Consider the following 22,831-nt stretch of genomic DNA (forward strand, 5'->3'; position numbering starts at 1 on the left):
AGACTGGCGACCTTACTGGTTGTGAAGCACACCTTACCAGCGACACCCCCCAAGCGGCCGGCCGGTGCGGCCCTCACGACCCCCCAAGCGGCCGGCGGCACCGCCCTCACAGCAGCTCCACGAGCCAGCCGATGACCACAGACTCTCACCTCGCCCTCCATGCTGCTGATCCGCACCAGCTCATTGAGGATCAGCAGGGCGCCGTGAACGCGGTCGTCACGGTTCATGCCCTTCTCCTTGGACAGTGTCTCATCAAAGCCCTTCTCGGCCTCCTCGAAGGTTTGCTAAGAGACAGAGGTTCAGATGCTTAAAGCTTGCAAGATGGTGGAAGCAAGCGGAGTACCTGATTCACCAAATACCCAGCTGCAAAGGTTAAACCATGAGCTCCACAAGGCCATCAAAGCCATTGTCATGGGAGGGCACCGTTTTAACATGGTTTACAAAGTGCTTTACAGACATTTAAAAAGGGAAAGAAAATAAACATACAAGAAATAACAAAGACAGAAAAAAGCAACGATATTATTATCATCATCATCATCATTATTACCCCCTGCCTCACCGGAGACCCTCTCTGGTCTGACAAGCAAGCTGCAGAAGGTAATGTTAGCTACCAAGCTGCTTGCTCTCTTCCCATTTTCACCCACTACAGACTTTCAGAATGACACCAGCTGTCTTAGACAACATTTACAGGGATCACTGAGAGAAGAGTTCACTGTGCATACCATCAGAAAAAGACACAAGTCAAGACTGTCATGGGAGCCTAAAGTCAAATCGTCAATTTACTCCTGAGTGATAAACAACTGAGAAAGCAGGGCCAGTCCCTGTAGCGATTGGGGTTAAGGGCCGTGCTCAAGAGACATCATTCTGCCGACCAGAGGATCTGAATCCTACCCCCCGGAGCCACACGCAGCGTATCATAACACATCAATAAGGGCAAGGTTCCACAAATGAAAAGTGAAAGCAGAAACATACAGGCTAGTCTAAAAACACACAGTGTTCAAACGATGTTTCATTCAGGAGAAAAATCAGCCAATCAAAGTCAAACTCAGAGAGAGGCCGGGCATGAGCCCGCCCCTCCGTGTGTCTCTGCATATACCTTGTACCACTGCGGCTTCTGCATCTCCTTGGTCTCCCTCTGTGTGGTGAGGATGAGGCAGGCCCTGAGCGCAGACACGGCGCCCTCACGGATGGCCTGCTTGGAGTCCCACACTGCATAGAACACGTTGTCAAAAAATGGCTGCACCTGCTGGAAGAAGAACGTGGGCGCGCTGACCGCCAGCTCCCGCAGCACCAGCACCTGAGACGACAAACACAGCAGAGCGCTCGTCATCGATGCACAGACATGTATCGATTCCAAGCCCCACATTCCATCACTAGAACTTAAGCCTGCCTCAGCAATGACCGACTGCTGTTTGGCACACACAGGTGCCCAGATCCTCCAATCAGGTGCATCCCTTTCCAAAGCCTGACCAACCCCTGTGCTAACACTGAAACAGTTGAATATTGTTTTCATTCCTCACCACAGTTATTGTTTAATCCATCCAGGCTTTCTCTCTTACTCTAATCCCTGTGCCACAATTACCCCCAGCAGTCAGGCTGTCATCACCGCACGATCCATCCCACTTCGATGTTTCAGAATCTCACCGCAGCGTGGCGTCTTCCTTCATTGCGGTCGGCCCCGAGCCACTCCAGGGCCCTCTTCACCTCAAACTCCACATACTCGGCCGTGAAGGTGTCCCCAGCCATTGACAAGTGCCCCATGGCCTTGGAGGCCATTTCCATGACGACAGGGTCACTTGACGGCAGCAGGTTGCGCAAGTAATTGGCGAAGCGGCTGATTCTGGTGGCATTGCCCCCCTCAACTCCAATCAGGCTCACTGAGCAAAAACAGATAACCAAGGGCTTCTGGTTGGTAGCAGACACTCCACCGTAAGCACTACTGTAATCACGTCAATATGAAGCCTCTCTCATGCGCAGTGTGGGTCTACCTTCGAAAACGGCCAATTGCCATAAAATGCTTAGAAATCGGCCGATCGATGAGTCGCAATGGACAGGTAATAACTAAAAATAAATCATAACATGCAAACGTACAGTTCATACTGATGCATGAGAACAGCCTTTGCATACATAACATAAGCAGAATCCATCTAGATCAGTGCTTCCCAGCCCGGTCCTCAGGGACCTACAGACAGTGCACCTTTTTGCTCCCTTCCAGCTCCGAGAGCAAAAACGTGGACTGTGGCAGAGAGCTGAGAAGAAGCAAAAACATGCACTGTCTGTAGGTACCCGAGGACCGAATTGAAGATAACAAGGTGCTAGGGGACCCGTGCTGCCATCAGAGGGACATGGTATGGTGCCAACTTACCAATAGCAAGGATGCCACCTTTTTTCTCATTGACATCAGAGCTAGAGACCAGCTCAAATATATGGTGGTTCAGCTCATCGTAGAACGTGGTCGCCTCTTCTTGACTCAGCTGTGCAGAATCCATAAAAGGAGCAACATTAAATATTTTAATGGCAGAGAGATCTTCCATACCAACATGGAACTAGAAAAAACCTGCATAAACATAACTGTGTACAGCTTATAAGAACTAGGAGATGGCATTTAAGGCCATGCATGCATTTTAACTGCTCATCCAGTAAGCGCCAGTTCCAGGAAGCACAATGAATCTCAATGAGATTCTAGTTATTATTTTTGTTCCAATAACGTTACCATCCTCATTGCATGGATGCGGTCAGTCTCTGCTATTCAGTACAGTAATGTGTCTGCGGACATGCCACTAAGTGCAGCACAGGTATGACTGGATGGCATGAGGTTCCTGACCTCTCTGAGCTCCGTGGTGACATAGTGCTGCAGGTCCTTGGCCGCCTTTGCCCGGGTCTCCTCACTGCGACTTTTCAGGCCGCTGACGAACTGCTGAAGCACAGTGGCGGTGCCGGACATGGTGGCGGGGGAGGCGGGACCCGACCGGCCCGGCGACAGAGCCTGCGGGAGAGCGGAGCGTGAGCGGTCGGAAGGTCCCGCAGCGCCGTCCGTAGGGTGCTCCGACACGGCGCTGAACGCTGCAGGCCGGCCCGCAGAAGCTAGTCGTTATTATAACGCCAGTGCAGAGCGCAGGCAGCACTAGTAACGCAGCTGGGAATGTGACACATACAGCCGGCTAACTGGTTAGCCTCAGTGACACCGGCGACAAACAAGCCGGCTAGTGCAAAATGTGAGGGGAAAACGGGTCCTGCAAATACAGCCATCTAATCCGCTCATCCGTCCGTAGTGCCAAATGCGCTGGCACGACTAGTAACCGTGGGTATCGATGGACAGTTAGTCGCCAGTGAGACTCACCGTTAGCCACGCACCGACGTGCCGCCTCGGCCACTCGGCTCCGTCCCCCCGTGTTTTGGCACGTCGTGGGTGGACGTCCAGCCGTTACTAGCACGTTAATACCGCTAACTCGCAGAACGGTGCTTGCCAACCATACGACTGGCGGCGGACGGGTGCATAACCCAAACTAACCAGCTGGCCCCAGGAGGTTAACGTGCTCTGCTGCCTCCGCACTCTCCAAATGTACATGCAGCCGTTTAGCGGCGCGCCACAAGCAGTCAGGTAACCGAGAAACGAACAGTAACGCTTACGCTTTACGGAAAACGGACTTCATAGTCTGTCTTACCCAAAAACACAAAGGGAGCAGCGACCTCGGCAGGTATGTGACAAGGTGCGGAAACCCAACAATCTTCCTCGGCGGTGCAAAGATGCGCGAGACAACCTACCAATGAGAGAGAAGCCCGGTGGGCCGTTAAAGTGTTGAATGATGTGTGCTTTAGCCAATCGAGCGCGGGATTGTACATGAGTGGCGGCTCTCTAGCCTATGAAATAACTCGATACTCGAATGACAACAGAGGACGGGTTGGGTCGTTCAATGGCGACGACGCTCAGCTTTTGCCGTCTGCGCATGCTTACTCATTCAGTACAGTTTGCGTATGGTTACGCGACTCGATAAGGCAGTGCTTTTGTATAGGAATTACGATCTCTGTTTTTTACGATGTGGCGTTACTAGCTTGGTGTGCGGCCGTCATTGGATGTGATATTCTGTATTGTCGAAGTTCGGATTTTCAGCTGAGCGTTATGCGTGTTTTGGCGGCTGTGTGGGAATTGTTCAGCTGCAATATTTGCGGTCACATAAAATATTGAACTATGGCATCTGGACCTTTAGGTTGGACAGAGCAGCATTTTAATACGTTTAGCTTGTGTGCGTTTTTTTCTAATGTACAACGTTCTATAAGGACGACAGACCAATTAATACGCCGTACAACCATTTTGTAATAAACGTAGGTCATTCTGTGTAGATCAAATACTTTATTCCCTCCCGTTCCCATCGGCCTCGATTAAAACAACACAGTGTTATTACTCTTAAGAAATCAAATGATGTTGAATATTTACGACGTATATGGTTTCGACGCATCTTATTGACAAATATGTCTTATGACCACTAGATGGAACCATATTACTTAGAAAGAAAATGGTATGTTGTGATTATGGAATTCAGTGTTGACGGTTCTAAATGTTACTGCAAGTACTCACTGTATATTTAACCGTGAGAATCTACACTTAAAATTATCCAATAAAAGCCTGACCAATTATCCAATTACCAGGGCGATTTATATTGTACATGGCCACCCCCCGCTTTTAAATTGCAGGGGTCTGATATTTTTCTCTGTGGTTTTATCCCTTATTGTCTGTAAGAGTGATCACCACCACAATAAAAGTCATACAGACTGGGTTACCTTGCTGTGTCCATTACAGGGCACATATACACCCATTACAATACACTAGGGGGCATTCAGAAATGCCAGTTAGCCTGACCATGTGTCTTCCAGCTGCAGGAAGGAGGAGGGGTGATACTGGGAGAATGTGCACATTTGAACCTCTAACCCATGTGGTGCTAGTCACAGTGCACAAAAGCCCACCTGCAAACTGTAATCCGGGGCCCTTAAATGAAGTGCTGTAAAGTAAATCTCATTTGGTTTCTTGGGAATGGTAGCATTCACCTCTGAGCTAACGAGCAATGGCTGGACTGTGGCTTTAGCTCTGAGAGGATTTAGTGTCGATGGGATTAGGTGAGACTACCAGCTCCCCTTCGGGGCATAACCGTCACTGGAATTTAGGCAAAGGAGGACAGGACCTCCCTGCAAGGTCACTGCAAAGCCCTGAGTCATATGGCAAGGGCTCTGTGCTGTAAACCAATTAGGATTAATATGACAAAGTGGAACTAAATGACTTAATCTTCTACTACTAGAATGTACTTGCAATAGAATGAGAAAGGATATGTTTTAGCAAGTTCCTCTAGATGCTATGCTATCAGGAGCTGTGAGGGAGCAGAAACATGGACGGTCTGGTTGTCCCCAATGACCAGATTGGGAAACACTGGCTTTCGTGAAAGCAAATGTTATGTAAATGGTCAAACAATGAGCCACTGAGGAATCTAGACAAGCAAATCACACTGCACATATCTCCAACAGAAAAGACGAGCATTCTTATAAAACATTTCCATATTTATTGCAAAATTGTATTTTACAGAATAAAACAAAAGGAATTATCAGTAAGGCCAACAGCAGAACTAAAAATGCTGTACAAACATATATAACGTTTGTAGTTTAAATAATTGCCTCCAACAAAAAGGAGTATGATGAGAAACAATACTTGAAAAATAAAGTGTTTTGATAGTCATAATTATTAACGGTTTCTGACCCTGTGTTTAGGTTCTATAATACTGCAAACCTCAGAAGTTCACTCCTAATTCACCAGTACAGTAAATCAGCCCCCTCTCAGTCAGATGCACCACCTTAAAAATGGGTGCACGGAAAAAGAAAAGCAAGAAGTGATTCTGGGGACTAATAGAGGGCATATTATTCAGGAAAACAAGAGGGCTGCTTTGGAAGGACACACTATGGGATTCAGGTATTTCCCCAGTATTATGCCTGATGCCAACTTGTTGGCTGGGCCACGCCACCGAAACAATTACTATTAGCCAGTCTGTGAGGTACAAAGGATTTCCCCCTTTAATGTACATTCCATCCACCTTTTCAATACATTCTGCATTCATTTATTTGCACATCCAATTTGATTTCTGTTATTAACACAAAATTAAAAGTAATGTCTTCATATCTGCTAGGTTCCTGATGGAGGTGTATTTACTTGGGGTAAATAAGCACGGTAAAGAAAGCGTCCTGCACATGGCCTCAGCACACTTTGCACATCCCTGGCATCCCCACTACTAGTTGGATTTGGCACCGGTGCAGTACTGTGTCAAGGTAAACTGAATTTACCGCTTGTCCTTACTAACCTCCAACGAAAGGCCCATAAAACGGCTTACGGTGTCAGACACTGACGTTTCTTCCATTTTTTTTATATAGCGCTTTTAACAAGTCATTGTCCCAAAGCACTTTACATATAACCGTCCCGAACCCCCAATAAGCAAGCCTGAGGCGACAGTTCTGTGAAGCCCCTACAACATACAAAATTGAGCATGAGGGGGAAAAAAGATGTATATATCTACAGAAGCCCTTCTGAAAGAAAATGTGCCTGTGTAAAGGGAATTCTTGTGGTTGAATGATAATATTATCCGTGTGGGGAGGACCTTCTTCCTCTTCCTCTGTGAAAAGAAACTGTCCAGGACAGACACACACAAAACAAATATTTTGCCCTTTTAAGTCCTTATGCATAAGGTTTACAATAAAAATAAAATAAAGAAAATGAAATTTCATTCAAAGGCTGTCAAATGGACACACCTTTGGCTTTACACTGTGACAGAAAGAAGCCTTTGCATACATCTGACTGCATTTTTCAGCTTTGGTGCGTTATATTTTACGTTTTAGAAAAAGAAAACAACTTTCCAGCTGTGCAAAACGCAACTGCAGGTAAGGGGTTTAGGGCTCCCCTTAGCTCACGGCGGCTACAGGGCATGCTAATTTGTCGCGATGCACGCCGAGGATCTCGACTACCAACGTAACAGCGGCAGCTGAAGCGTGGAGGTCCGGACTCCTGGGATCTGGCTGAACGGAGGCGACACCGCTGTCACACCGTCACGTGGATCAGCCTGATATGTGTGCGGTGGCGGTGAAGTCCAGGTGAAGACAGTCAGGGGTGAAACGGCACGTGCTGCCATGTGTGGCCACAGTTATGAAGCCAAGGCCTTTCCAGATACTACTGTCAAGATGATAATCCTCCCACACAACAGGATGGAATCACAGGACTGCGGGGAACCTGTGCACATGGTCTGCGAGGGCCATTCTCACGTCAGAGGCCTTCACTACCAAATAAAACATTTTCAAATGTGAGCATGAAACAAATTGAGGGGGGGTTCTTTTAGCTTGGATTTGTACGCTGTCCAAGATGCCAGGTGTGATTAGACAGATTAGTGATTCAGAACCCTGACTACAGCAGCATATGGCAGGGTGAACAGGCTCAGGGTGTTTCCACAGAGTGAATAGGAGAAGAACACGATTCACATAAATAGGAAACCCTTTGGGACATAAATAAACAGGTAACTGGTATCTTTCACCACAAATAATACAAGCTCTGTACTTACAATATGCACACACATCTGTATATATGTGCGCATGTTTCTATATATATATACAATTACAGAAATTACCATGACTAAGACGAGGGCAATGAGTAAAATCAGACAAATAGCAGAGGTTGGGGGGTCATTATCACTTGTCAGAGCCTCTGTAAACAAGATGATGGATGAGATTGATGGGGTCTCCTTCCGGCGAGGACGTCCTCGCTGGAGAAACGGCGTAACAGACGAGTGGCCCTGAAGCCTGCTGACACACACCTTGGCGGCTCCTCCTGGGTGACCTGTTGGCTGCAGGAATGTGGGGGCAGGCTCGGGTCCAAAGTGGGACGGCCCTGCCTTGGTTCCTTCAGGATGCCAGTGGAGGGGTGGGGGCACACTCCAGACATGGGTGCTCAGCGTTCTAACCCCGCAGCAGAGCGGCGTGAGCGGGATGGGGGTGCTCGCGGGTGGCCACCTTTGACGGCCGACGGCGCGGCCACATCACACAAAAAGCTGGATGCGCTCGCGGATGGCCTGCCGGCAGATGGGGCACGTCTTGAGGGCGGCGCTGCAGTCGATGCAGGAGGCGTGGCCGCACTGGAACACCAGCTTGATGTGGTTGTCGATGCAGATGGGGCAGGTGATGCGCTCCTCCATCTGCCGGTAGCGTGACTGCAGCTGCTCCAGGAGCTGGTGCTGCTCTGAAGTCTCTGCACTGGGGCTGCACTCCACCTCTGTCTGGTCTGGGGGGACGGGGGTGTAAGTCACCGGGACAGAAGCTAAATCTGACATTGCTTAAAGAATTTACTCGTAAATATTTACATCGAACAGCTGCATTAGCCTATTGGTTAAATCAATGTTTCCCAACCCAGTTCTCTGGGACCCACAGACAGTTCAAATTTTTGCTCTCTGCCAGCTTCTGGCAAAAATGTGGACTGTCTGGCAGAGAGCTGGGAGGGGGCAAAAATGTGGACTGTCTGGCAGAGAGCTGGGAGGGAGCAAAAATGTGGACTGTCTGGCAGGGAGCTGGGAGGGAGCAAAAATGTGGACTGTCTGGCAGAGAGCTGGGAGGGAGCAAAAATGTGGACTGTCTGGCAGAGAGCTGGGAGGGAGCAAAAATGTGGACTGTCTGGCAGAGAGCTGGGAGGGAGCAAAAATGTGGACTGTCTGGCAGGGAGCTGGGAGGGAGCAAAAATGTGGACTGTCTGGCAGGGAGCTGGGAGGGAGCAAAAATGTGGACTGTCTGGCAGGGAGCTGGGAGGGAGCAAAAATGTGGACTGTCTGGCAGGGAGCTGGGAGGGAGCAAAAATGTGGACTGTATGGCAGAGAGCTGGGAGGGAGCAAAAATGTGGACTGTATGGCAGAGAGCTGGGAGGGAGCAAAAATGTGGACTGTATGGCAGAGAGCTGGGAGGGAGCAAAAATGTGGACTGTCTGGCAGAGAGCTGGGAGGGAGCAAAAATGTGGACTGTCTGGCAGGGAGCTGGGAGGGAGCAAAAATGTGGACTGTCTGGCAGGGAGCTGGGAGGGAGCAAAAATGTGGACTGTTTGGCAGGGAGCTGGGAGGGAGCAAAAATGTGGACTGTATGGCAGAGAGCTGGGAGGGAGCAAAAATGTGGACTGTATGGCAGAGAGCTGGGAGGGAGCAAAAATGTGGACTGTATGGCAGAGAGCTGGAAGGGAGCAAAAACGCCACTAGCACCATTTGACGCCAGGCCACGCAGGAGGACGCCGGGCGCGGGGAACCCTTACCTTGCCGGATCTTCTTGGTGATGGTCACCTGGCATTTGATGCACTTCTTCATGCGATGGGCGCACTCTGAAGGGAACAGGACCGGGGGGGGGGGTCACACTCAGCCTACACCAACCGTGTGGCCTGTGCGCTGCTGCTGACACCCAGCTGGTTCATTTACGAAATCAAGGTAGTGCAACGAAAACAGGCACAGAACTGGCAAGTGCAGTACACAAAGTACCCGACATGAATGACAGAGAGCCTGAGTACCCTCCACCCCCACACCCTGACATGGCAAGGCCCCGTGCCCCCGCACCCACCTTCACAGGCCACGCTGTGCTGGCAGGGACAGAAGAGCACCAGCAGTGCCAGCTCGGAGCAGATGAGGCACTCGGTGGGGCCTGGTGCGTTGGGCATGGCCAGGTTGGTCATGGTGTTGGGCGTGGTGTGCACTCGCCGCAGGCTGCTGCTGCCACTGCCCGTGCCGCTCGATACCGACTGCAGCTGCGCTAGCCTGGGGGGGGTCGTGATGCCGGTCAGTCTGACAAAACTTACTGGGAGCTTTCAGACACAAAGATGCAGAAACACAGAGACACAGCACAGACACACCTTCTGATATGAATTACAGTGGTATTTGGGAACTCGAATTTAATCCGTTCAGAACTCTGGATCGAATCCTAAAAAGTTCGAGTTCTGATTGAATTTTCCCCATAAGAAATCATGAAAAACCAATTAATTGGTTTTATGACACACAAAATGAACCGGATACAACAAGAGCATATACTGTACTAAACACATCTAAGCACATTTATCAAAACAGTAATTTAGTAAAGTAAGAGAATGAATGTATCCAAACAATGTGTAAAGTTAAAAAACCGAATGTGTCCTGCCCCGATTGTCCGCTCCTTCCGTGTGCCATTCCCCCTCGTTAACCCCGTGGGAAATCCCCGTGTGATCAGCTGTTTCTGGTTGTTGTCATTAGCCCTCTGTATTTCGTCGGAATGACCCAGTGAATTCTAAAAATGCATGCATTATTACAAAATTACCCCATTTAACTGCCTAAACAGCAGTTAAATAAACGACAATTCAGTCACTAGCTCTAAAGTGTGATGAACTTATGAATTATTGTATTTGGCAAATCACTGGCTAGATTCATCTTATGGGAGGTGGGTCGACCATGTCATCACCTGGCCCGGCGTCTTATGGGAGGTGGGCCTAACGTGCCACCGCCTGGCCCGGCGTCTTATGGAAGGTGGGCCTAACGTGCCACCGCCTGGCCCGGCGTCTTATGGGAGGTGGGCCTAACGTGCCACCGCCTGGCCCGGCGTGTTATGGGAGGTGGGCCTAACGTGCCACCGCCTGGTCCGGCGTCTTATGGAAGGTGGGCCTAACGTGCCACCGCCTGGCCCGGCGTCTTATGGGAGGTGGGCCTAACGTGCCATCGCCTGGCCCGGCGTGTTATGGGAGGTGGGCCTAACGTGCCACCGCCTGGTCCGGCGTCTTATGGGAGGTGGGCCTAACGTGCCATCGCCTGGTCCGGCGTCTTATGGAAGGTGGGCCTAACGTGCCACCGCCTGGCCCGGCGTCTTATGGGAGGTGGGCCTAACGTGCCATCGCCTGGTCCGGCGTCTTATGGAAGGTGGGCCTAACGTGCCACCGCCTGGCCCGGCGTCTTATGGGAGGTGGGCCTAACGTGCCATCGCCTGGCCCGGCGTGTTATGGGAGGTGGGCCTAACGTGCCATCGCCTGGCCCGGCGTGTTATGGGAGGTGGGCCTAACGTGCCATCGCCTGGCCCGGCGTGTTATGGGAGGTGGGCCTAACGTGCCATCGCCAGGCCCAGCGTCTTATGGGAGGTGGGCCTAACGTGCCATCGCCTGGCCCGGCGTCTTATGGGAGGTGGGCCTAACGTGCCACCGCCTGGCCCGGCGTGTTATGGGCGGTGGGCCTAACGTGCCGTCGCCTGGCCCGGCGTGTTATGGGAGGTGGGCCTAACGTGCCACCCCCTGGCCCGGCGTCTTATGGGAGGTGGGCCTAACGTGCCATCGCCTGGTCCGGCGTCTTATGGAAGGTGGGCCTAACGTGCCACCGCCTGGCCCGGCGTCTTATGGGAGGTGGGCCTAACGTGCCACCGCCTGGTCCGGCGTCTTATGGAAGGTGGGCCTAACGTGCCACCGCCTGGCCCGGCGTCTTATGGGAGGTGGGCCTAACGTGCCATCGCCTGGCCCGGCGTGTTATGGGAGGTGGGCCTAACGTGCCATCGCCTGGCCCGGCGTGTTATGGGAGGTGGGCCTAACGTGCCATCGCCAGGCCCAGCGTCTTATGGGAGGTGGGCCTAACGTGCCATCGCCTGGCCCGGCGTGTTATGGGAGGTGGGCCTAACGTGCCATCGCCTGGCCCGGCGTGTTATGGGAGGTGGGCCTAACGTGCCATCGCCTGGCCCGGCGTCTTATGGGAGGTGGGCCTAACGTGCCATCGCCTGGCCCGGCGTGTTATGGGAGGTGGGCCTAACGTGCCATCGCCTGGCCCGGCGTCTTATGGGAGGTGGGCCTAACGTGCCATCGCCTGGCCCGGCGTCTTATGGGAGGTGGGCCTAACGTGCCATCGCCTGGCCCGGTGTCTTATGGGAGGTGGGCCTAACGTGCCATCGCCTGGCCCGGCGTGTTATGGGAGGTGGGCCTAACGTGCCATCGCCTGGCATACCCAGGCAGCATCAGGGTGCTGCCACATGAATGCTAATGCTTCTAACTGTCTCTGCATGGGAGGTTTCAGCCACTGGTTTCATTCATTAATTAACACACAGTTTTTAATGCAGCCTCATGAGTTGCACAGATAGTAACCGCGGCAACGTTCCAGCATAAAAACTGGATAAAACAAAGCAACGAATATGCAAATGTGAAGGGACTTCGAAGACTTCCAACTGTATCGCTGTAGACCCCACGGGACTGTGCATGAGAATATAAATGGCACAAGTGAAGGATCCATTAAAAATATAGTGCCATGCGCATTTGTGTTTTGAAGAAACATTCATCACAATACAGGAAACGCACACAGATTCTAAAGTGTAAAGTGGCATTTCAGGACATTACAGAAGTGATACCTGGACAAAATGGGAATGAAAACAAGTGACCATGTGGTAAACCTATGATAACTTTCTTTTTTGAGGGGGTGTTCTTTCTAACTGTGACTGCCTTTCGATTGGCTGAGCAGAGAGATTGACACTGCATTCAGCCCATCAGCTTTCCCTGACCACCTGAGGGGAGGGGCCTCCCTACCTGTGCTTCTCAGAAAAGTTCTTGATGAGCTGCAACACGGCGCCGTCTGTCACCAGGTCCAACGGGCTCTTGCCCTTGTGATTGGCGTAGTTGACGTCTGCCCCCTCTTGTGCCAGGAAGCACGCGATGGCCACGCCCACGTTGAGCTCCATGTTGCCCAGCAATCCTGAGGTGTTAAGCTGCAGAGGTCGAAAAGCAGGGACACCAGCAACGTGTCACAACACACGACACGACCCCATAGTGGTGCGAAGAACAGAATAAAACTTACTTTGGAAACTTTAACTGAACATAAATATTCCAGCATCAGGTTAAAGAAAATAATAATCTGTAATAATCCCCGACAAAGTTAAAATATGTATTTTCAATACAGTTAGTTATAAAAACCACAACGACATTTCGTCATCTGACTTAACAACTCTACTTTGTTATTTCCTTTGCGAAAGCCAGACTGACATGAATTATAATTATAAACAGATCATCTTCACCATTGCTGAGATCACGAGTCATTGACATAAATTCTTGAACTTGCCACACTTATAGTTAATCGGTCAGCTGATTTTCTTACCCAAAGTACGTATGTTGTCTGTATGACATGGTACCTTGTTAGTTTCCTTTTGGTATGTAATGGGGCTGCATGTGCAGATACCAGCGTGTAACTGAACACACCCCCCCCCCCCCCAGTTAACTACGATACCGGAAATGCAACGATTTTTTTCCATTCCTCGCAAGGGGCCGCCTAACAGCTCCAGATAGGATGCCGATCACAGCCGCCCTATGATCTGTGAGATGTAATCAGATTCATCACAATGGCGCAGCAGCTGTCCATGCTCTCGTGCAGCATCCAAGTTGCACGGATCAGCTAGTGTGGGACATGCTGAGCATAACCGTCGCAATGGAGCTTGCAGAACTCGAATCTCGCCTTGGCCTTGCTGAACCAGAGCCAGGGAAGCATCCGGAAAAAGAGACATGCTGACAAGGTGAACACAACGCCGCCCCTGCTGGCCACCTTGAGAAAGCGCTGCTGGAGAGTTTTTTTCCCCTCCCCTGTTGGTGCGGCCTGGCAGCGGCCCAGGGCGCTGCTGTGCAGTGCAGCGCTCATGGGGAGTCTGCTTCGCCTGCAGACAGAGACAGCCAGTCCCAGAGCGGCACACAGCTCTACCTCTACCCTCTGCTGTCTGACTAAAGTCATTATTTGGACAAAGGAAAAGAAACCATGGCTGCCGTTTCAGCTATCTAAACTACAGCTAAATGTATAAATACTGCAATAAAGACTGATCACTGCGCTTAAACCTGGGGGACCCAGACCATGCATGTCTGTGCTGACATCATGCAGGATCCAGACCGTACAAGTGTGGGCTATTGGCTGCAGGACCCAGACCGGACACGTCTGTGCTAAAGGCTGTAGGACCTATGACATATACATGTGTTGACACCATGCAGGACCCAGACTGTACATGTCTGTGTTGACACCATGCAGGTCCCTGACCATGCACGTCTGTACTAAAGGATGTAGGACCCAGACCATACACTTCTGTGCTTAAACCTGCAGGACCCAGACTGTACATGTCTGTGTTGACACCATGCAGGTCCCAGACCAAGCACGTCTGTACTAAAGGATGTAGGACCCAGACCATACACTTCTGTGCTTAAACCTGCAGGATCCAGACTGTACATGTCTGTGTTAAAGGCTGCAGGACAGAGACCACACGTCTGCATTAAAAAAAAAATCTGCCTACTTCCTTACCCGGGAATAGAGCGAGGAACCCTCGCCCTCAGTGGAGGCAGCGGCCGCGGCCAGCTGCTGCCGGCTCAGCGCCACATGCATCGCCGTGTCGCCGTCCTCGTCCTCCACGTTGACATCGGCGCCCTCGGCTACCAGCAGCTGCACCACGTCGCCATGGCCCTGTGTGACCGCCAACTGCAGCGGCGTCTGGTTGCGGTTGTTGCGGATGTTGACGTCACAGCGTCCCTGGGAGAGGACGGAAGTGAGAGAGGCGGACACGTTGGCCAGGGCTGTTAGCCCAGCTACGCAGCACACAAAAAACCTTAATGCCACGATTTATGGGCTCCCCCCCGCACAGTGTCACCAGCCTAGAAAACAATCATATTAATGCAGCCGCAGTCAGAGATTTACACACTCCTAATGGAGTGAGATGTTAGTTAGCTGAATTAACTTAAAGGCTCAGTCCACCCCAAAACTGAAAAAGATATGTTGTAGAGGGGTTTTAGTTCTATCTATCCAATTAGGTTGTTCAGCTGGGAATTGCCTAGCTTGGAGAATTCAAGTGTAGAAATGTCGGTCTTCTCTCAAATATAATGGGACTGAATGTCATTCTTTCTGTGATGATTAAAGCGTCAAAAAACATACATTTCAAAAATTCAAAGCAAAGTCTCTTACCAGAAATTATGAGCCAGTTACTCTAAATAATCTATAGGCTTTGTAGTGCGCTGTTTAATGCACAAACTACTTCTACCAAATTCCACACACCTGAAGACAAGAGCAAGGGCACCCCGGCGAGAAGAAATTATGTGTGACGTTTAACCTACAAACTTTTTGTGTCTCCCATGCATATTTAGCATAAAGGTCCCAGTTCCTGTTGTGCTGTGTAAAAGCGACATGAAAGCAGCCAGGAGCTACAAAAGTTCCAGGTCGAGACAGAACAGGGACTTGAAAACCAGGACCAGGTTCCAGAAATGAAGTGTGAAAGTGCCTCAGGGTAAAATGTCTCCCCTACCTCCTTGATAAGGATCTCAGCCACCTCCTTGTGGTTGTTGAGTGCAGCAAGGTGAAGAGCGGAGAAGCCGTCATCCTTTTTCACGTCCACTAGCTGGCGTGCACGAGCCAAAATCATCTCCGTCGCTCTGTAAAGTCGAATTCACAACAGAACCATCAGCTGATTCATTACACTGCAATTTTAAGGATGAGCCCATGTTAGCCTGGTAATCAGCATGATAAGGTACTCAGGTCTATGTCTTTTGGAGACCATGTTATCCTGGTAATCAGCATGATAAGGTACTCAGGTCTATGTCTTTTGGAGACCATGTTATCCTGGTAATCAGCATGATAAGGTACTCAGGTCTATGTCTTTTGGAGACCATGTTATCCTGGTAATCAGCATGATAAGGTACTCAGGTCTATGTCTTTTGGAGACCATGTTATCCTGGTAATCAGCATGATAAGGTACTCAGGTCTATGTCTTTTGGAGACCATGTTATCCTGGTAATCAGCATGATAAGGTACTCAGGTCGGTATCATTCAGAGCCCATGTTATCCTGGTAATCAGCATGATAAGGTGCTCAGGTCGGTATCGTTCAGAGCCCATGTTAGCCTGGTAATCAGCATGATAAGGTACTCAGGTCTATGTCTTTTGGAGACCATGTTATCCTGGTAATCAGCATGATAAGGTACTCAGGTCTATGTCTTTTGGAGACCATGTTATCCTGGTAATCAGCATGATAAGGTACTCAGGTCTATGTCTTTTGGAGACCATGTTAGCCTGGTAATCAGCATGATAAGGTACTCAGGTCTTTGTCTTTTGGAGACCATGTTATCCTGGTAATCAGCATGATAAGGTACTCAGGTCGGTATCATTCAGAGCCCATGTTATCCTGGTAATCAGCATGATAAGGTACTCAGGTCGGTATCGTTCAGAGCCCATGTTAGCCTGGTAATCAGCATGATAAGGTACTCAGGTCTATGTCTTTTGGAGACCATGTTAGCCTGGTAATCAGCATGATAAGGTACTCAGGTCTATGTCTTTTGGAGACCATGTTATCCTGGTAATCAGCATAAGGTACTCAGGTCTATGTCTTTTGGAGACCATGTTATCCTGGTAATCAGCATGATAAGGTACTCAGGTCTATGTCTTTTGGAGACCATGTTATCCTGGTAATCAGCATGATAAGGTACTCAGGTCTATGTCTTTTGGAGACCATGTTATCCTGGTAATCAGCATGATAAGGTACTCAGGTCTATGTCTTTTGGAGACCATGTTATCCTGGTAATCAGCATGATAAGGTACTCAGGTCGGTATCGTTCAGAACCCATGTTATCCTGGTAATCAGCATGATAAGGTACTCAGGTCGGTATCATTCAGAGCCCATGTTATCCTGGTAATCAGCATGATAAGGTACTCAGGTCGGTATCGTTCAGAGACCATGTTAGCCTGGTAATCAGCATGATAAGGTACTCAGGTCGGTATCATTCAGAGCCCATGTTATCCTGGTAATCAGCATGATAAGGTACTCAGGTCGGTATCGTTCAGAGCCCATGTTAGCCTGGTAATCAGCATGATAAGGTACTCAGGTCGGTATCGTTCAGAGCCCATGTTAGCCTGGTAATCAGCATGATAAGGTACTCAGGTCTATGTCTTTTGGAGACCATGTTATCCTGGTAATCAGCATGATAAGGTACTCAGGTCTATGTCTTTTGGAGACCATGTTATCCTGGTAATCAGCATGATAAGGTACTCAGGTCTACGTCTTTTGGAGACCATGTTAGCCTGGTAATCAGCATGATAAGGTACTCAGGTCTTTGTCTTTTGGAGACCATGTTATCCTGGTAATCAGCATGATAAGGTACTCAGGTCGGTATCATTCAGAGCCCATGTTATCCTGGTAATCAGCATGATAAGGTACTCAGGTCGGTATCGTTCAGAGCCCATGTTAGCCTGGTAATCAGCATGATAAGGTACTCAGGTCTATGTCTTTTGGAGACCATGTTAGCCTGGTAATCAGCATGATAAGGTACTCAGGTCTATGTCTTTTGGAGACCATGTTATCCTGGTAATCAGCATAAGGTACTCAGGTCTACGTCTTTTGGAGACCATGTTATCCTGGTAATCAGCATGATAAGGTACTCAGGTCTACGTCTTTTGGAGACCATGTTAGCCTGGTAATCAGCATGATAAGGTACTCAGGTCTTTGTCTTTTGGAGACCATGTTATCCTGGTAATCAGCATGATAAGGTACTCAGGTCTATGTCTTTTGGAGACCATGTTATCCTGGTAATCAGCATAAGGTACTCAGGTCTACGTCTTTTGGAGACCATGTTATCCTGGTAATCAGCATGATAAGGTACTCAGGTCTTTGTCTTTTGGAGACCATGTTATCCTGGTAATCAGCATGATAAGGTACTCAGGTCTACGTCTTTTGGAGACCATGTTAGCCTGGTAATCAGCATGATAAGGTACTCAGGTCTACGTCTTTTGGAGACCATGTTAGCCTGGTAATCAGCATGATAAGGTACTCAGGTCTTTGTCTTTTGGAGACCATGTTATCCTGGTAATCAGCATGATAAGGTACTCAGGTCTTTGTCTTTTGGAGACCATGTTATCCTGGTAATCAGCATGATAAGGTACTCAGGTCTATGTCTTTTGGAGACCATGTTAACATGCCAACCAGCAGGAGGCAGTACTTAGCAACCCCAGCTAATTTTCCAAGCTGACGCTCAAGCTAGATCTTAAAGCTGCTTTGTTATAGCTGAGCTGGATACAGTGGGCCTGAAATCCTGCCATGCACAGAAACCAGAAACACAGCGCCATTAAAATGTCCTGTGCTCCTATCTCACACCCTTGGGGCTAAAGCGGGGGGGGGGGGGGCAATTTCCCACCTACAGCACCCCGTAATTTATGATGCAGCCAGGATCTCCACAGCACGGCTAACAGGATTTCATGTGCAGTTCTGTGTGGTGAGGAGCTGTCGCGTGACCCAGCCCTGACGTCCCCTGTCCTTCTAATATAACAAACCCTCTTGCCTTCCTCTCTATCTTATCGCCTTTCACACTGTCGGTTTATTCTGGCCTTTTTTATGGTATGAAGGGTCTTTAGTAACTGGCAAGTAGTTACAGAAATGACGTCTGACTTACACGCCTGTGTCTGAGCTCGGCGTGCAGAATGAAGGCCAAACCGGGGAGGGGGGGCTGCAGGAAGTCCTTGGCAGGGGGGAGGGGAGGGATTGGTCTGAAACCCTCGCATTCCACAGGAACTGGCCCCTGCCCAGCAATCCCTTGTGTACCAAATGTCACAATGGGCACAGTTTACCCCCCCCGACAGCCTGGGCCTGCACACCATGTAATAACCACCCCACCCCGTCCAAAAGAAAAAAATTACTGTACCACCTCACACTCCCTGAATGCATCTGATTGTGTCTCTACTGCCGGCCCCTCCCCGTCACTGGCCCCTCCCCTGACACCACCCCCTCCACTGCCGGCCCCTCCACTGCCAGTGCACCCTCCCCTGCCTACCACACCTAACCACACCCTGCTTCTGTTTCCCTTCTGCCGCAGACCGGAGGCAGCAGACATTAGAATGTTTTAAGTAGCCCCTGGAAGTGCAGGTGTCCCGCAGGACACTGTACCCACACTGTACCCGCACTGCGGCTGAGGGGGGGAAGAGCCCAATAGGGGGAAGAGCACGGTGATTATACAGATTAGCTGTTTTTAATTTGCTTTAATTAGTTAGTTAATGTTTAATTCATTGCTTAAGGGGGGGTTAAAGCTTTACTTGAGAAAGCTGAAGTGAACAGGCAGCATCCATTTCAGGCTGTTTGCACTGTGAAGGATGACGGAATAGCACACAATAAGGCCTAAACGTGTGTGTGGCCCGCAGTGTGCCTGTATCTGCCAGCATGTGGCGCTCCTGCGTATGTCGTCTCTGTTATACACACAGTCCGAGCGTGCCCAACGCGCTGGCCCCCCCGCAGGTTGTTTACTTAGCTGAGGCGGAGGGCAGATTAGTTGGGGGGGAGGGGTCCGTGGGCGTGAGGGGGTGGGGCTTGGCGATGGCTGTGGGACACACTGTCACAAAGAGGCTCCTGCCCTTCCCTAAAATCCCCCCCCTGTCCACTTCTCAAGCAGTATGATGAACCCATAATACTCAATTTTTTTCCGTAAACATAACATTGCGGCCCAAAAAAAAAACCAAGTATTTCTTCATGAAAGTAAACCGAAATAAACGTGAAGGTTCCTGGCGACAAGATCCACAGAAGCAAACACACACAAACCCAAGAAAACGAAAATAAAGATCTGGGAGCTAAGACAACAGTGAAAGATAACACCTGGTGTGGTTCACAAGGTCACTGCTCAGTCCTCCCCCCCCAGCAGGACCTGGGAGGGCGAGGGCACGCGGGGGCTGCACGGCCCACGTCTCCCCCCACAGATAAGCTGCTTGGCCGGCTCTCCCCTGCATTGCCCCTCTCTGTTGCTCTATAAACAAGCGCAGAGTGATGTGTCTGCGTCCACCCCCCCCCCCCAGTAGACACAGGGCCCTGTATCCTACGGCCCAACACACCGAAAGCTCTGTCATTTTCTTGTCTACAAATAGAAATAATTACATTATTCCTCTATAGCAACATCTTCAGATTTCCCTGCTGGTTACCTAGGTAACCATTAAGGCAGGTCAACGCAACACCAAATCAAGCAGGCAGCTCAGAAACCCCGTCTGTCTGCGCCGCAAGGCCGATCAGAGGGAGCGGGACTTACCAGGAATCATCATGCCAGGAAGGTATCAGACCTAAGAGGTGCTTCACTTTCTTCCAGTTAAACAATCTGGTTAGCAACAACAGTAATAATAGAGACACTAAATGGAGACAACCTGTCCTTACTATCCGCAAAGACGATTTTAGTCCCAGTCAGACTCCCTGCTCCAGCCAAGGCCAAAGCAGGCTGCTTCCCCAGCACCGCGGTTCAAATACAGCTTCAGGAAAGCATTCAGCTTTAAGGAAAATAACCCAGCAACCAGATAACATTAAATCTCCCACCGTCAAACAAAAACGGAATTTACGGAGCCCCCGCCAGCCGGATCAGGGGCAACATGAATGGATTCTGCTCCTCATTCAATTATCGGTTTGGCTCCAGCACACAGGATTCACAAGCCCCCCGCGAAGCCCCCCGCGAAGCTGGCATTCACAGCCAGAGAGACGGATACAGTGTCTGGGCTTTCAGATTAAACCGGGATCAGGTACAAATATATCAGCGGCACAGGAGTGGAGCTGAACTCAGTGCGGGGGGGAAAGCGCATGCGGGGGGGAAAGCTCGCTCCCATTTTCTCATGTCCTCGTTTACTTTCATTAAAATGCAACCCGGTCAGTCAGTGCACATGTCAAGCCAGATTATATAATAATGTGCAGCACCATTAAAAAGTAAACATTACAATATCCTGTTGGGGAAAACGACTGTGCCATTCTGTCTCATGCTACATCAATCGAATCAGATTCAGGTTTGTGCCACATTCAGTCTGCAGAGATAAGAACTATCATTTCTTGATTTAATTGTATATATAGTTTTAATTTTACCATGACCTGCTTCATCATCATTACTACTATCTCTCTCTTTGGTAAACGAACTTAATCTGAAAAAGTATTTCTACAAACAAGATCTGTTAGCCACAGGCGTCTTTTCAGTTTTACAATTTCCCGAAGATGAGAATGTCAACAATCATTTGGAGTTTGTGGCCACATGTGGGCGACTTCCCAGAAGAACCACTGCTCACTGGTGGGAGAGAGCTTGGCTGCACGCCACCGGCTAGATAACCACCTGTATGCCAGCCTTACAGCCTGGCATTATGGGTACTCACAGCTTGTTGCCCTTCAGTGAAGCATGGTGCAGCAGGTTGAAGCCTCGGTTGTTTTGCTGGGTGAAGTCGATGTTGGGCACGACAGTGAGGATTTCAATGATGTTCCGGAAGTCCTTGGCGATGGCGTCATGCAGTGGCGTGTCTCCGTAGGAGTCCTGGGGAGATGAGCGCTTGGATCATGCTTCTGGCCTCATTTTAAATCATTTTATTGTTTTTCCACAATGCTGAGCCCAGTGTAGCTACTACTCTACCACACATGGTAAAATTGGCCAACCAGAGAGGGATTCCCTCTCAGTGAAAATCTGTATGACTGAAACGGCCACTCAGGACCTCAAAGGGGGGGCACTTTCAATTGTTCGGGCAAAAGAGGAAGCCACTCCCATAGATGCCCCCCCCCCCCCCGCCCCGCCCCGCCACACCACACGTCTGCTGGACACCGCTAACTCGTGTGTGTCCAATGGACTAAATGTTCATCCAGAAATCTCAAACAATGAAGCCCTACATTAGCAAAGTCATCTCTGCTGATAGATCTCTACTTCCCACGCAGAAATTCTCAAGACCAAACAAGCCTATTTTTGAACAGAGACAAACAATGAGTTGATAAGCTCCTCAGATGCAAATATTTTCAATTAAATCCCACTGCGCTTTCTTTTCGTGGTGAATAACAGTGACGCCCACCAGCAGCAGAGAAATCGGCATTCTTCCCATGTAGGGTTCAGCATGTTTAGTGTTTTTAAACCAGTATAGAAGGTGCAGAGCCTTAAGAAAACAATCATCCTGTCCAGCCCTAAAGGTCCCACGAGAACCTCACAATTCAATGAAAAAAGTCATTGAAATTTTATTTAGTCAAATAAAATGACAGATGGAGCTGGGAGTATCCAGTTTCAGCTGGGAATTCTTCGCCGTTTAGGCTAAACATGATCACAAAGTAAGTCATCTTGGCGCCATTCCAGTGTCCGGCAGTGCCGGAGAGCAGTGCAGGCCGGCACCAGCTCGCTGCGAGACGGGGAGCGGGCATGAGTCCACTTGGGGAGAAGGGGGATCGAAAATCTGACACCACCCCTAGACCATGCTTACGGCCGAGCAGAGCTTCTTGCCACTCGAGTGGAGCCAACCTCTCCCAACTTGGGCGTGTTACAGTGGCAGTGGTGGCTTAATGGTTAGGGAAGCGCACTTGTAATCGGAAGATTGCAGGTTCAAATCCCCGACCAACAAGACACCACTGAGGTACCCTGAGCAAGGTACCGCCCCCAAGCACTGCTCCCCGGGCGCTGAATTAGCTGCCCCCTGCTATGTCACGAAAGTCACATATGGGTTAAATGCAGAGGACACATTTCGTTGTTGTGCACTGGGTGCTGTGGTGTGTCAACAATGACAAATAATCATAAATAAAATAAATAAATCCCCCTAAGAGAGACTGTGGCGGCTGGCAGCCATGCAGGAGGTGGATGGGAGGGCACCGAGGGCTCTGATATCCCTGTTGTGCCACCTCACGTTTCTCCCTCTGAAGGACCTGGGCTCGCCCTTATGGTGTCCTGCATGCTTCACACCCTCACTATACGCACCGTCACGGCGTATCACCACACAGAACACAAAAAAATATCTGCATAGCACTTGGTCAGTACAACAGACAGATTACACTGTTCAATAAAGATTCTGTCTCAGAATAACTAAGCCTCGTCTTGTGTGTATTTTTGAA

General features: G+C 49.7%; 2 protein-coding genes across 5 annotated transcripts in view; both read right to left on the minus strand.

Annotated features, from left to right (window-relative positions):
* Positions 1 to 3,784, minus strand: part of mtor (mechanistic target of rapamycin kinase) — a 72,824-nt gene extending 69,040 nt beyond the window's left edge. Inside the window, exons 1-6 of the mRNA XM_072713367.1 lie at positions 3,666 to 3,784; positions 2,825 to 2,986; positions 2,366 to 2,474; positions 1,645 to 1,877; positions 1,097 to 1,297; positions 150 to 284 (exon numbers count right to left, since the gene is read on the minus strand). Coding sequence (XP_072569468.1) covers positions 150 to 284; positions 1,097 to 1,297; positions 1,645 to 1,877; positions 2,366 to 2,474; positions 2,825 to 2,944 — 798 coding nt within the window. The 5' untranslated portion in view covers positions 2,945 to 2,986; positions 3,666 to 3,784. The remainder of the gene's footprint in view (positions 1 to 149; positions 285 to 1,096; positions 1,298 to 1,644; positions 1,878 to 2,365; positions 2,475 to 2,824; positions 2,987 to 3,665) is intronic.
* Positions 3,785 to 5,526: 1,742 nt separating this feature from the next.
* mib2 (MIB E3 ubiquitin protein ligase 2) overlaps positions 5,527 to 22,831 on the minus strand; it is a 58,968-nt gene continuing 41,663 nt past the window's right edge. For all 4 annotated transcript variants that reach the window (XM_072713370.1, XM_072713368.1, XM_072713369.1 and 1 more), the window contains 7 exons: positions 21,133 to 21,287; positions 15,295 to 15,421; positions 14,304 to 14,528; positions 12,560 to 12,738; positions 9,607 to 9,800; positions 9,308 to 9,373; positions 5,527 to 8,299 (listed from right to left, as the gene is read on the minus strand). In XM_072713370.1, the coding sequence (XP_072569471.1) occupies positions 8,058 to 8,299; positions 9,308 to 9,373; positions 9,607 to 9,800; positions 12,560 to 12,738; positions 14,304 to 14,528; positions 15,295 to 15,421; positions 21,133 to 21,287 (1,188 nt within the window). In that variant the 3' untranslated portion in view covers positions 5,527 to 8,057. The remainder of the gene's footprint in view (positions 8,300 to 9,307; positions 9,374 to 9,606; positions 9,801 to 12,559; positions 12,739 to 14,303; positions 14,529 to 15,294; positions 15,422 to 21,132; positions 21,288 to 22,831) is intronic.

This window comes from Paramormyrops kingsleyae, chromosome 6, assembly GCF_048594095.1.
Source record: "Paramormyrops kingsleyae isolate MSU_618 chromosome 6, PKINGS_0.4, whole genome shotgun sequence".
Taxonomy (NCBI): Eukaryota; Metazoa; Chordata; class Actinopteri; order Osteoglossiformes; family Mormyridae; genus Paramormyrops; species Paramormyrops kingsleyae.